A 15,179-nucleotide genomic window follows, 5' to 3' on the forward strand; every position below is an offset into this window, starting at 1 on the left:
GAGATCTCTCCTCTCCATTTAATCGAGGTCACACTGTCAACCCCTAACATATAGCATAAGGGAAAGGGTTGTGCATGGTCCATACAAAAAGGAAGGCCACAACAGCATGTGAGGGTTTTAAATTCATGCATGGGTCATGTAAAGAAAAGGCTAGAGCAGCCGTGCACTAGGGTCCTTGGGGTTGGAGAAATAAAAGGGGAATCAAGAGAGTTTTTAAGGCTAGGGCGAAGATGAGAAGCCACAGTAGCTTGTGGACGACAACAAAAACCCAAAATACTCTTATATAATATACAATTACATTGAATCTACACATAAATACATTGTATCATACTACAGGGTGCTTCGCTCCCTCGCACCTCCCAACACACCCCACTTAACTAATTTAAGCAGACATGGAGGTCTTGTGCGTGGAGGGCTTAGGGGCTTGCATGAGTCCCTCAATTTATAACCGTCTTTAAGTGCATGTATGCCCTATAAATGGAGCCACAACTCAACATAATAGAATAGTGGAATTAAAAAAGCAAAGAAGGTGGTAGAGAAGGACATCCTTGAAATAGAAAAACTAATAAAAGAAGAAGAAGAAGTAGTAGAAAAAGTTTGAAATCCAAAACATGGTTAATAAAGTTACAATATGAAGAAAGAAAACTAAAGATAAGCTTAGCATTAAATAACATAACAAAGCCGCAACGATTAATAGGGGTTATTTGATAAGAAGCATTGCCTGCTACAAGCAGTACATGTCATCAATAATCAATTATTTGTTGAACGAATAGTGGGGTCTTGACTTGATGTGTAAAATCCTCCCAAAATAGATATCCAAAAGCATACTCTCCTTGAATTTTTTGTAGGGAATAAAATGTGACCTTGAACTCCTGTTGCTCCTTCGTAGAGTTGAAAAACAAGATTGACGGCTGAACTTTCACAAATATGCCGGATGGAACTTGAACTCGAGCAATGTATATTGAATTTACAGGACCCACGTTCGTTACGGTTCTTGATATTGTTATACTATTCTTTAGCTCGGGGATTGAAATAGAAGGTAAATTAAGATTGATGAGGAAGTTGGTTTCATCATTGCATGGATTTTGTATATTGGCCATCCTACCAATATCTTTTTCACTGTAGCCCATAGAACAGAGAAATTTGATGTAGTCTGAAGCTTCAACTTCATATATAAGACCAGGATCCATGGCTTGATTGGGATTAATAAGACCACCACCATAATCAAATAAGTCAGCCAATTTATTCGGAAGACCCTCCGAAATGGGTCTTTGACCATATATATCCTTGTGTGAAGCTGTGATAATATATATATATATATATATACACATACATGAGAGAGAGAGAGAGAGAGAGAGAGAGAGAGAGAGAGAGAGAGAGAGAGAGAGAGAGAGAGAGAGAGGTACTCATTTAAATATGTACCAGTTGTGACTAGTGCAGACTTAATGGCTGCGGGGCTCCAACTAGGATGGATGGCTTTTAAAAGGGCAACAATGCCTGCTACATGAGGAGTTGACATGGATGTTCCAGACTCCACGTTGAACAGATTGCCTCCAGCGGCAGGAGACCAGGCAGCCAATATATTGACTCCCGGAGCGGCAATGTCCGGCTAAATTTTCGATCACCACGTCAATATAAAAATGACACTAAAAAAAATTGTTGCAAAAGAATGTTGGTACCTTTAAAGCGTAGGGGGTTACTGAATTGGGTCCTCGAGATGAGAAGATTGCTACTTTTGGGGAAGTCTTTTTCCCCACAGTTGTTTTTGGATAGCTAATTTGTACCATAGGACTACAGTATTTATCAAATAAAAAATTTATATTATAACTATGCATTGCATAAACTTAAAAACCTCCGGTTTAGAAGCATCGATTTCTGGTTTTGAATTTATATTTGTGCAAATGATCAACGAATATAATATAGATTTTTTTTAAAAAAATAGTATGAAATTCAAATTCAAGCATAAAATCCATGCTCTCAAATCAACTCTAAATATTAAAGTATAAAATTTTATGCCACATAAAATAGCTAATAACCTTGGCATCCTTGAATATTGTTGCAAAATTGATCCAGTTCCAAAGTCCACTTGAATAAAATTGCGAAGGAACTCTATCGTAAGATCTGTCGGTGCTCGAGCAAAGATGACACCAGCTCCATTTGCACTCCTCACACTTCTGAAAGCTATGTCAGCTGATGTTAGTAGGTCATTGCCGGACTGAAAACATAGAATTATATTTCCGCTAACCAGTGTGGCATTCAGGCTCCCCAATTGACAACTTCTGTTCAAATCAAAAAAATCCCAAGCATATGCATGGATTTCTTATACACAGAGGAAAAAGAAATATGAAAAGGAAAGATTATACATATTTCATGCTTGATTTGTGAAATGGAATAGAATGAAAATTTGAAAAAAGAAGGAACCAAGTGGTAATTCATTTCCGTTCCACCCATTTCCATTAGTCGATTTTTTGTGGGTTGGACAAGTAATGGTAGTGTTTGGGAGCATGGATATGATTTCAGGGCTTGGATTTGGATTTGAACAAATTTCAATATAGTTATATACATCAACTTATCCAAACCATTAATACAACTCCAACTCCAAATTAAGGTCCCTCCAAATATGCAGTATGTATAAAGCACAAATTGAAAATAATTAATAAATGTGGAGTTGCATATACTACCTTCCATCTACATCATCAGCTGCGTCATTGATTGTGATATCTTTCCCACACATAAGACGATAGAACTTGCTCGTGATATTCCTTATATTAAGGGCTTGACCCTATACAAGAAAATAAAATTAATTTATAAGTATTATATACCTTATGGCTTCGCCGGTTGAAATAACAAAAATTAAAGCTCAGATTGGTTGCTGAGTACTTATTGGGTCAAAGATCTTTCTGTTGCTAAATGTTATAGCCTAAATGCTAAACTATTTTTATTTTTAAATAACAAACTCAAAAACGTGTTGGGTGGTCATAGGCATTCTCAACCCCAAAAGTTAATTCATAGCGTGAGACTTTCCCTCACACTTAATAACTGACCACCAAGCTCCTTCCATAACCGATGTGGGACAAACCCTAACAATCTCCCCTTTACACATCAGGCTCCAAACCCCTCACGAATTGGGATTGGGCTCGAAACTCCACACGAATTGGGCTCACCAAATTGGCAGCACCACATGCCCAACATCCCAGGGAGAAACCATGAGCTCTGATATCAGTATTGGGTGGTCTTGGGCCTTCTCAACCCCAAAAACAAGCTTATGGGATTAGACTTTCCCTCACACTTAATAATTGACCACCAATCTGCTTCCACAACCGATGTGGGACAAACCCCAACAAACTTACATTTTCTCGACAAGCTAAAATATAGGCAACCCCATAATATTTACATCTCATTATATTTTCATTTTATTCAATATCTTCGCACAAGATAGTGATTGGATTTTTTAAGGAAAAGTTGCTTGGTAAAGATCTTGAGATTTTTATGACTCACGCATACATTGCTAACAAAGTAATTGAAGTTGGACAAATTCTCCTCGATCATAAAGAGAAAGCAAGGTTATGCACTCTCTAAATCTAAAAGAGGTACTACACTAAACTATTCAAAAATTTGGTAAGCTAACATTCCTTCGTGCATGTGTGCATGTAGGTGTATGCATAACCACTATAAATTATAAGTTTTAACAGCTTAAGAAAAAGTTTTAGTAGTACCAAAACAGTCTTGTTGTTGCCCATGGTAATAGATGTTGGAAAAACTCTATCAATAGTACTGGCAGCAGTGGTCAAGACCCATGGAAAGGTATTTGCTACTGTGTGAGGCAATGGACCAGAATTCCCAGCACTGCAAACTACAGAAATTCCTTTTGCATTTGCATGGAAGGAACCAATCGCCAAAACATCCTCAACATAAGTAGGAAAAGGCGGTAATTCATCGCCCAGTGATAATGAAAGCACATCCACTCCATCAAAAATAGCGCCATCGAAGGCAGCAAGAAGGTCTGCTGAGGCACATGCACCGGGACCCCAACATGTTTTATAACTAGATATCCATGCCAATGGAGCACCTCCTCTTGCAAATCCTCCAGCTAGTCCCCCAACACTTACATTTTGTGTAAGTCTCCCGGCTGCAGTAGAAGCAGTATGAGTACCATGGCCCTGTGTATCTCGTGCAGATAAGAAGTCGCCAAACTTTTTTGGATCAAACTTTCCGTTCTCAGCTTCATATCCTTTAATGTACCATCTTGCACCAATAATTTTCCTACTCGTGATATCCAAACAATTAGTTGCTACACTTCAACAATCATGAAGATAAATGAGAATTACAAGGACATAATGCCAAGTTACAAGAGCTAAAAAATAAACAAGCAACGAAACAGTTTCAAGAGTCATAAGAGAACATTTCACAAAACTAGCTTGCAATCCCTTATTACATTTTTTAACATTATAGGGTACTACGAAAAGATAGTCATAAAAGGTCTATTACGTAAATGATCATAAAGTACTTTGCAACACAAAATAAAGTCGATCCAAAAATAATTATTCATTTTTTTATGATTTAAATAGTTCCTAGCTAATTGTCTAAAGATCGATTAATCACAAATTAAAGAAGAAAACTGATCATAAATCAAGGAAAAGAAATATCTCCCAATTTTTGTGAATCACAATAGATGGCAAAAAAAAAATAAAAAATAGCCTAGGTTATGTTGGGTGGGAATATATTTTAGAATGAAAAATAGAAAATTATTTTCTAAGAAAATATTTCCTTCGCCAAATGGAGAATCAATGGGAATTTCCCACACTAGTTCATAAAACTCCCACAAAAAATATGTATGTATGGGGCAAAAAATGCACTCAGGGAATTGAAAGAAGGAATATATTGCAGGAAACAAAAAAATAAAACTAAATCTTGGAGAGAGAAACAAATCTCCAACTTGTATTTATTTCTTGTATATCTTACATGTACATCATAGACTGCATACATATACACACAGAATTCCAACTTAAAAAGAAAATATATGCAAAAATTAACAAGAAACTAATGCTCAAAAACTAGAAAAAACCAACTTAACAGAAAGCAAACCATCAACGGTTACAGGGTGAACCGTCAACGGTTACAGGGTGAACTGTCGACTGTTTCAGACAGAGAGCAATCTGTCAATAAAAAAATTTGGAACCGTCAACGGTTATTGCGACGGTTTGAGGCAGAGAGCAAACCATCAATAGAATCATTTGGAACCATCGACACTTTGTGTCTTGAGGCTGAATTTAATACTCCCCCTCAAGATGGAGTGTAAATATTTATAACACCCATCTTGGAAAGAATATTAGAGAAAAGATTTTAACCAAGAGGTTTCGTCAAAATATAGCTAACTGACCACATGAAATGCTTTCATAGTGCCAGCCAACAGTTTTTCTCTAACAATATGACAATCAATGACAATATGTTTTGTGTGTTCATGAAAAACTAGGTTGCCAGCTATATGCAAGATAGCCTCATTATCACAAAAAGGCACGATTGGTTTATAATGAGTGACAAGTAAATCGTTCAACAAATGTTGTAGCAAAGTAATTTCACATGTAGTCGTTGCCATGGCAAGATATTGAGCCTCTGCTATAGACCTAGACACTGTATTCTGCTTCTTGGATTTCCATGAAATGAGGGATTGCCCAAGAAACACACAAAAACTAGTGATGAATTTTCTAGTGTCTTTGCATGCAGCTTAATCTGCATCACAAAATGCTTTCAACTGTAAGTCATTTACTAATGGAAAAAATAACCCTTGACTAGGATTGCTTTTAATGTATCTCAAAACACAATGAGTATCAGCGAAATGAACTTCAGTAGGATTTGCAACATACTAACTTAATATTTGAACTAAAAATGATAAGTCAAGCCTCGTAATGGTCAAGTAGAGAAGTCTTCCCACTAATCTTCTATAACAAAGTGGATCTAAGAGAGACTCTTCTTCTATTTTAGATAATCTCAAGTTCTAGTCCATAGGAAATGAAGCTGGATTAAATGTTAAATACCCTGAATTAGACAATATTTCAAGAGCATACTTCCTTTGTGAAATCGCAATACCTTTTGTGGAACGAGCAATCTCAAGAACAAGAAATTATTTCAAAGGGTCAAGATCTTTAAACTTAAAATGAGAATAGAGGTACTTCTTTAAAACAAGTACAACATTATCCTCATTAGTCGTAATGATGATATCATCTACATATACCAACAATGCAATGAACGGATTATTTTTCTGTCGAGTGAACACCGTGTGATCAGCTAAAGATTGAATAAAAACATGAGGTATCAAGGTAGATAAAAACTTGGAGAACCACTGTCTTGATACTTATTTAAGACCATACAAAGATTTTTGTGGTCTACACACACGCTAAGAGTTAGTAAAATCAACTTGAGCAAATGGTAAAAACTTCCCCTAAGCAGACGATCCCTTCAAATTGTAATGAAAACTAGGAGGTAAAGACATGTACACCTCCTCTACCAAGTCTCCATGCAAAAAAGGATTATTGGCATCCAGTTGATGCAAAGACCAGTTCTCGGAAGCAGTTATGGCTTACAAGATTCGTACAATAACTAACTTGGTAACTGGTGAAAAAGTTTCCAAGTAATCCAATCCTTCCTATTGTGTATAGCCCTTGGCAACTAATCATGCCTTGTATCTTTCCATAGAATCATCGTAACTATATTTAATATTGTAAACCCATTTATATCCAACATCTTGTTTGTTAGGAGGTAAATGAGTTATAGTCCAAGTTTTATTATCTTCCAAAGCTTGAATTTCATCAGCCATGGCATTACACCATTGAGTGTGTTGGATGGCTCGTCGAAAAGATGTTGGTTCTTTTTGCAAAGAAATAGAAAGTGTGAATGCTTTTTGAGGACAAAAAAGATTAGAATTTGACAAAAAGTTAGAAATTGAATATTTAGTACCTGAGAGAAGACCATCACTCATGAAATCTGCTGATGAAGTGGCATTTGCAATATTAGCTAAGTTGCAATGATAATCTACAAGATATGATGGAATTTTGTGAATTCTAGTGGATTTTCTAATCTGAGTATGCGAAGTAGTATAATCAAGACTTTACTAGGAAGAATTTGAAGTATTTACTAGTTCATTTATGGGATTGGAAAAAATATCAACAGAATCTGAAGAAATGTTTTGAGTAGCTTGAGTTGTAGGATATGTGAGTATATCAATAGGAATGAGATCATCTATTTGAGGAACTGGTATGACTACTGGTGAAGTAGGAATAATATAGATTCTCAAAAAGTTACATCTCAAGATAAGAAAATGACATTGGTTTCTAAATCATACAATTTGTATCCCTTGGTGCCATATGGATATCCAATAAAACACAAGGACGAGCTCTAGGTGCAAATTTAGAATGATTATGAGATAGAGTAGATGCAAAAAATAGACAACCAAATACTCTAAGATGAGTATAAATTGGTGGTTTTGAGAATAATACTTCGTATGGTGTTTTATTAGATAAAAGAGGAGAAGGTGTTCTATTTATTAAGTAAGCTATTTTCACTCCAGAAAACAAGGGGTAAACTTGCATGGAATCTAAGAGATCTTGCCACTTTTAATAGATGTTGAAGCTTATGCTCAACTACACCATTTTGTTGAGGTGTACCAACACATGTTTGATGATGCAAGACTCCCTTAGAAGAATAGAATTCAGTCATATCAAACTTAGCATCTCTATTGTTAGAAATGGTGTATTCCCAAAAGGGGGGGGGGTGAATTGGATATTTAAAAATTATTGCCTAAGTTTAGTTTGAATTCGCATTCAGTATAACACAACCTAGGGTCTTTCTAAGTAAGCACAATACCCAACAATAATTTATTGAGCAAATATATGACACAGACAAAGCAAACTCAGTACTTCCCATTCATTCACAATAATTAAGATATAAATATTCAAGTGCGGAAATTTAAAAGGCATAGGGAAGAGAGTGATTATATATGTTATTGGGGTTCCGCCAATACTGCCTACGTCCCCACCTTAAGTTGCAACCCAAGGATTCACTAAATGCTCACTTTAACCGGACAGAGCGATAACACTTACAATGTCCTTACTGGGCGGACACTCCCCAGCTCACTTAACGGGTGGAGCTGACACCTTGCACACTTTCCCAGGAGGGTGCATCTCCTAATTCTCCTAATAGGGTCTGAACCAATCCGTAACTTTCTTAATCGGGTCTAAGTCTATCCGGTACACGTTATAAGCTAGTGTAATCCTCTTTTGACTACACGTCGAGAATACAACAATAATAAAAATATTATGTACATAAATAAGCTCAAATGCACTCACATATGATATGAATTATGCTCATGTGAGTATGTGGTATTTTTCTAAAAATAATATTTTCAATCTTTGAAGAGGATGTATATGATAAATGCTCAAATATTTGAATCCTAATAAAAACATATCCAAAAATATATTTCAATGAAAATGTAGGAGAATCAAGGGTTTGCTTTCAAATGATTTTTGCAATAATGAATATGTCTGATCTAAGTAGTGTGTAAAAATATTTACAAGTTAAAATTGAGTTTCTCCAAAAATATTTATGAAGAAAAAATATGTGGAGAAACACTAACCTAACTCTCAAAAAAATGTTTTTCAAGAACCAAAGAAAGAGTGAGAGTATATGCTTATTAATGAAAATGAAAGCCCAAAATGCTCTCTATCAAAGTATTTTTCAAATGAATAGAAAGGAAAGAGAGTTGAAGAGAGTATAGAATTTTTTCCCCAAAGAAATTTTTGCAATAAAAATGATGTGGGAGAACTTCGATTAAGACATATTTTGAGAGGATTTTGAAATTAATCAAAGTTGTTAATCTAAGTTATGGAAGAGGTATTTATAGATTTCCTGAAAATCTGACCATTGAGGGACATGCTTGGCATTTTGAAAATTTTTAATTACGAAATTAATTACATTTTAGCGCTTAAAAAATTTCCAACCCGAGAGGTTCGGTTGGTTGTGGGAGATGACCGGTCGGCTGACCAAAAGGTGAATCCGAGCCTTTGTAGGTTTGGTCGACCGTGGCCTAAGGTCGTTCTACCAATTCTTGAGGGTCAGTCAGCTGAGGGCATTTTGAACTTAGTTGGTTGGTCAGCTGAGGAAGGTGGGAAAGTCAAATTCGGACGTCAGACGACCGTGGAAGCTTAGATCAAATTTGGTTGGTCAACCGAGCTTTAGTTAAAATTTGACTTCGGGCTTACTGTACGGTCGGTCAACTAAGGGTTATAAAATATAAGGTGGTTGGTCAACCGAAGCTTTTTAATTAAGCCTAAAAATCCAATGTCGGTTGGCCAAGTCTTTGTAAAAGTAATTTTAGCCTTGTTTTTTACCTCAAAGCTATTCCAACAACCCTTGTATGATTTTAGCCTTTTAGAAAAAGATTTTTGGTGATAGGATAGGTCCCCTAAGGTCAATCTATGGTTAATCTAAGTTTTTATCCATATCATGCATATGCATACATTATTACAGATCAAATGAAGAAACTAAAATGCATCACCAAATAAATCAATAAATGTCTTATTCTTTGGCTCTTTGAACTTCCCATAGAAGACGCCGGATGATATGATCTTTATGTTCCTCTTGACTTCCATCTCTTCCTTATATGTGCCCTAAAATATTAAGCTTGCTCAAGCACTAATACACGCATAAGTAACTTACGGTTTGTCATTATCAAAACTAGGGATCAGACTTAAAAAGTCAACATCTATCGAACTTTATTGTTTTGATATGACTATTGAATTATGTATCTATGAGCTTAAAAAATGAATGAACTAAAGAGCGAGTATCATATTTATTTTTCATTAGATATGCCCAAGTACAAAATGAATAATCATCCACAATTGTAAGAAAATATCTAAAACCAATAATTGACTCAATAGAGAAAGGACCCCATATGTCACAATGTATCAAATCAAAAATTTTATTTTTGATCGAATGACTAGTATTTAATGGCAATCTTTTATATTTTTCCAATGGACAAACATTACAATTGAAATATGAATGAGTATGTTTATCAAGACACATATTTTGTAGTATTTGAATCTTATGAAAATAAGGATGACCTTGTCTAAAATGCCAAAATCAAAAGGAGGATGATTTGCAGTGGAAGTAAAATATACAGCAGGAGAAACATTAGAATTTACAATAGATTCTTACAACAAATATAATCCAACTAATTGCTTAGCCACTCCAATCATCTTCCATGAATGTAGGTCCTGTATAAAACAATAATGAGAAAGAAACAACAAACAACAAGAATTTTCTCTGAGTCTTTTGGCTAAAATGAGGTTAAAAGAGAAAGATGGAACATACAGAACATTATGAAGAACTAATGAATCTGATATTTTCATAGTTGCAATATGTGTAACAGGAACATATGTTCCATTAGACAATTTTACTGATGTATTTTCAACATATGTAATTGTAGTGAGATACAAAATAGAACTAACCATATGATTAGTAGCACCACTATCAATTATCCATGAATTAGGATGCTTAGAAATAGAATCGAGTAAATTAATCATAACTGATAAACTCAAAGGGTTTGAAGCAGCAGATGATTTGCTTATAGCATTCATGCCTGAGGGTGGAGGTGTCTACGAAGAGGGTTGTAGAAAAGAAAGAAGTTGTTGGCACTATTCTTTAGTGAAAGGAAACTGAGGATTTGTGGCCGAACAATATGAGTCATTAGAAGATAATGAAACTTGATGTGCAGAAGATGTCTTGGTTCTTGAATTTTGATGATATTCAAGAGGATATCCATATAACTTGTAGCATTTGTCAATTGTATGCTGAGTGAAACCACAATGAGTACAAAATGGCTTGGGATGTTGCCTCTGACGATTCTTGGACATTGTTCTAGGAACATTCTTACTGAATAAAGTAGCAGTCTCAGTCATCAAAGATGATCCTACAACCTTTCTTTGCTTTTCTTCTTGTAAATTGAGAGATAAAACTTTATCAATGGATGGCATTGGATCCGTGAATAGAATTTGTCCTCGAATATGTGTAAGAAAATCATTTAGACCCAACAAAAATTAAACAACATATTCCTTTTGATGTTGTTCAATTACTGTTTTTAAAGCCCCACAAGAACAGCCTAGATTAGAAGAACAGCTAGGAATGGGTTTCACAATAGAAAATTCATCCCATACAGCTTTCAACTTTGTTTAATAAGAACTAAGAGAAGATTGATCTTGAACTAATGAAGTAAGATCTTTCTTGAGTTGAAATAAGCTCGGGCCATTACCTTGTGTGAATATGATTTTCAAATTCTTCCAAGCTTCTTCAGCAATTGAAGGGCTGATAACACTGGCAGCAATTTCTCTTGTGAGAGAATTTAAAATCCACGAAAGAACCATATTATTACAATGGAACCACAAAATGTAGAATGGATTAGACTGATCTTTAGGCTAAGAAAATGTTCCATCCACAAAACCTATTTTGTTCTTGGCATTGAGAGCTTTCAACATGGATATGCTCCATGTATAATAATTCTCACCATTTAAAGGATGAGAAACCAAGATTGACCCAGGACTTTCTCATTGATGGAGAAAATATGGATTAGAAAAATCTTCAATCAAAAAACGAGAACCTTGCTTTGATACCATGATAGAATTGAAAGAAGGAATATATTACAGGAAACAAAGAAATAAAACTGAATCTTAGAGAGAAAAACAAATCTCCAACTTGTATATCTTACATGTACATCATAGACATCATATATATACATGCAGAATTCCAACTTACAAACCAAATAATTGCTAAATTAACAAGAAACTAATGTTGAAAATAGAAAAAACCAACTTAACAGAAAGTAAACCGTCGATGGTTATAGGGCAAACCATCTACGGTTTCAGAAAGAGAACAATCTGTCGATAAAAATATTTGGAACCATCAACGGTTATTGCAACGGTTTGAAGCAAAGAGCAAACCATCGATAGAATCATTTGGAACCATCGACAGTTTGTGTCTTGAGACTGAATTTAATATAGCGCTCATTTTATTCCAATGGTCTACTAGTAGGATGAAATCAACTCGTGAAATTAAAAAATATTACCATTGCAGAAAGACAATATATACTCTAATCTTTGGGATGGAATGACCATTTTTCTTCTTCTTCTTCTTCTTCTTCTTCTTCTTCTTTTTCAAAGAAGGGTGGGGGGGGGGGGCACCTTCTAAAAAAATAACTAATATTGGGTACCTAAACTTTTGTTAATTAGCATATTCAATTTAGGACATGTAAAAAAAATACAAAATATTGAATGCCAATTAACATATTCAATTTAGGATACATAAAAAAAAAAATTAACTTATGTATTTTTTGCATAACGAAAGGCAGATTAAATTTTTGTTGGCATCTTAATCATTTAATTCAGTTGAGCATGAAAGAAAATGGCATAGCAGAGAGAGATAGAGAGAGTAAAGGCCAATTGAAATGCAAAGAATGCACTATAACTAACCTATTGCAGCTGGATCTGTTGAAATTTTCCCCTTCTTGACATAAGCCATTCCAACGCGTCGAAGGAACCTCTTCTATACCATTATCTACGAAACTTTCAGACTCTGGCCATATTCCTAAACCATGTATAAGCCATTTAAAATTCATTGACAAATCAAATGCATGTGAAATAAATGTATATTCAATATTTTTGGCACAAACCAGTATCAAGGAAGCCGATAATTACTCCAGCACCAAAATTACTCTTACGAAGTATTCCATTTGTAAGTTGGGATTTTACATGCAGGAAGTCCCAGCTTCTAGTTGTGTGTAGCTTAAGCATTCTATTAGGAAATACAGAAATAACTTCGGGGAAACCTACATTTTTTGTTTATCACATAAAGTACAATAATTTACAAAAGGGCAAAGTCAATTTATATTCTACATACAACGTTCTAAGTTCATAAGATCACGGTACCTGCAATTTGCTTGGCTTGAGATTCGGTCAAAACTGCTGAAAACCCTGAAAATCCATGCTTGTAGCTATATAAAATTGATTCTTGGGCAACTTCCTTGCTATCAGATCGAAAATAGCAATCGGTGGGTTTCTTTTCATGGTTACCTTTTCAATGAATTCTATGAAATTCTATTTAAAATATATACATATTACACAAATGCACGCGCACACACACATATATAGATATAATGTGTTTGATGCACTTGTGCAATTATTCTAAGCAAAGCACAATAAGGAAAAAGAATTTTTCTTAATAAATTTTAATGAGAGAAAGCATAAGGAATTAAGTGGAGGGTAACTAATAGTTTTAATTATTTGATGCAAACAAAACAAGAAGAAAGAATTTTTACTGCCGTTCATTTATTATCGTGAAAGTCCCTAAACATTATCTTGGCTGCTATTTTAAAGTATTTTTATCTAATTTTAAAAAGTTTTAAAAGATAATTGTTATAGTTTTCGTTTCCAAAGGTTGCAACGATTTCAATCAATACACTATTTTCATGATTCTTGGAAGCATATTTCTTTAGTGAAACTAGTTAGGCTTTCTTGATTATATCTTTTTAAAGACATGTTAAAAAAAATGTAAATAGATATATTATTTGCTATGAGCATTGTACCTATCCCTTAATTTACACATTTTTTTAGTTTTTCACTTTTTAACTATTTTGTTTTTCAACTCTTTATTTTTTTATATTATTTTTATTTTAAATATCCCTTTATCGATGCAACAAAAAAATGAAGCGTTGTTACTCTCTCAAATTGTTCACCATTTTTTTTCAGTTACTATTACTTTGATCTATTGTAATTACCTCTAACTTTTTAAAACCTAGCAATTTTTTTGGTTAATTTTTTATTTATTATTTTAGCCTTTACGATTCTTTTGTTGTTAATACATGTGTTTGGGTATGTATACAAACACACTTGTAAAGAAACACATATATGGATTGATTAGTTTGATCATGTGATTCTCTAATTTCTTCATTCTAACCGTTACCTGAAAATCTCATATCACGTTGATGTTTAAATTTGATTTTGGTGTTTATAATTATAGTGCTTGTTTTCAATATCAGTTATCACTTATATTTCAATTGGATCACAATAATATTTTGGATACACTTTCACTTTCCCTTTAAACCATCGATTAAATGGGTACATAGCTAACTAGTTATAAAAAATAAAAAAAATGATAAAAGGTTCTAACATTTTTCAATTAAACTTGAAAGAAGTGTATTATTAGCCTTCAAGGGATTTTTATGCCCATATTTTCATCCCAGCCATACACAGGACTAGGGTCAACCGAACATCATGGTGCGATAAAAATTTCTAGGAATTCAAATTTGTTCTCCCTAAAAAAATATGCGTTTATTATATGCGTGCTTGCATAGAAGGATGGATGCACATAAATATAGAGGACCAAAACATAAAACCTTCCAAGCAAATTTGTGAGAATCTCATGGTGAGAGGCTTCAACAAGTTCAGATGTCTGATGGATTATGTTTCCCATATATACAATGTAAACCTGTACAAGTAAGACAAATGACAAATATTCAAAACAAGTTATTGCTAAGCCTCGCATTTAGAAGAATATTACTCACATCTTTTGATTGAGCGATAAGAACAAAATTTTGTTGCAAGATAAGGATGAGAATATTGATGTGGAGTATCTTTGAAGAAGCCATGTTCATGATAGACCTAAATAGTAAAAGAGAGAATGTTATCATTCATATCCATCAAACTCCACACACACATATATAATGAGTAGATAGTAACTTGTTGCTTAAGCATTTTTAATGACAAATTTGCCATTTAGTGGGCCATGGATTAATTTGGAAGACAAATAGTCATGTTTTTATAAGAACTCTCATCAATGTTCTTTAAATTCTTTCTAAATGTGATTTTATGTGAAAATTTTAACCATTCCATAGTCCATCTGTAATTTTCTCTCTTAAATCAAGGAATCAATAATGATGCAAATCTTTTGATCAAATAAGAAAAAAATAATCCCTAGTTGTTGCTTGTCAAAAGAGTGTAAAGGAAAAGACATTGACGTAAAGTTCCTTTTTACTTGGATATAGAATATCATAGAAAATCTTCTCTTCACTTAATAAAAAATGTTAGGTTCACTAATAAGTGCATTTTAAAAAGCTCAACTTACTTAACTAGCAGAAA

General features: G+C 34.1%; 1 protein-coding gene across 1 annotated transcript in view; it reads right to left on the reverse strand.

The window, feature by feature from the left end:
* Positions 1-596: 596 nt before the first annotated feature.
* The window catches only part of LOC131155873 (subtilisin-like protease SBT3.5), a 65,593-nt gene continuing 51,010 nt past the window's right edge, over positions 597-15,179 (reverse strand). Inside the window, exons 4-13 of the mRNA XM_058109323.1 lie at positions 14,438-14,529; positions 12,972-13,069; positions 12,716-12,871; positions 12,516-12,630; positions 3,717-4,263; positions 2,682-2,782; positions 2,037-2,279; positions 1,680-1,791; positions 1,423-1,609; positions 597-1,297 (exon numbers count right to left, since the gene is read on the reverse strand). Coding sequence (XP_057965306.1) covers positions 744-1,297; positions 1,423-1,609; positions 1,680-1,791; positions 2,037-2,279; positions 2,682-2,782; positions 3,717-4,263; positions 12,516-12,630; positions 12,716-12,871; positions 12,972-13,069; positions 14,438-14,529 — 2,205 coding nt within the window. The 3' untranslated portion in view covers positions 597-743. The remainder of the gene's footprint in view (positions 1,298-1,422; positions 1,610-1,679; positions 1,792-2,036; positions 2,280-2,681; positions 2,783-3,716; positions 4,264-12,515; positions 12,631-12,715; positions 12,872-12,971; positions 13,070-14,437; positions 14,530-15,179) is intronic.

This window comes from Malania oleifera, chromosome 5, assembly GCF_029873635.1.
Source record: "Malania oleifera isolate guangnan ecotype guangnan chromosome 5, ASM2987363v1, whole genome shotgun sequence".
Lineage (NCBI taxonomy): Eukaryota > Viridiplantae > Streptophyta > Magnoliopsida > Santalales > Ximeniaceae > Malania > Malania oleifera.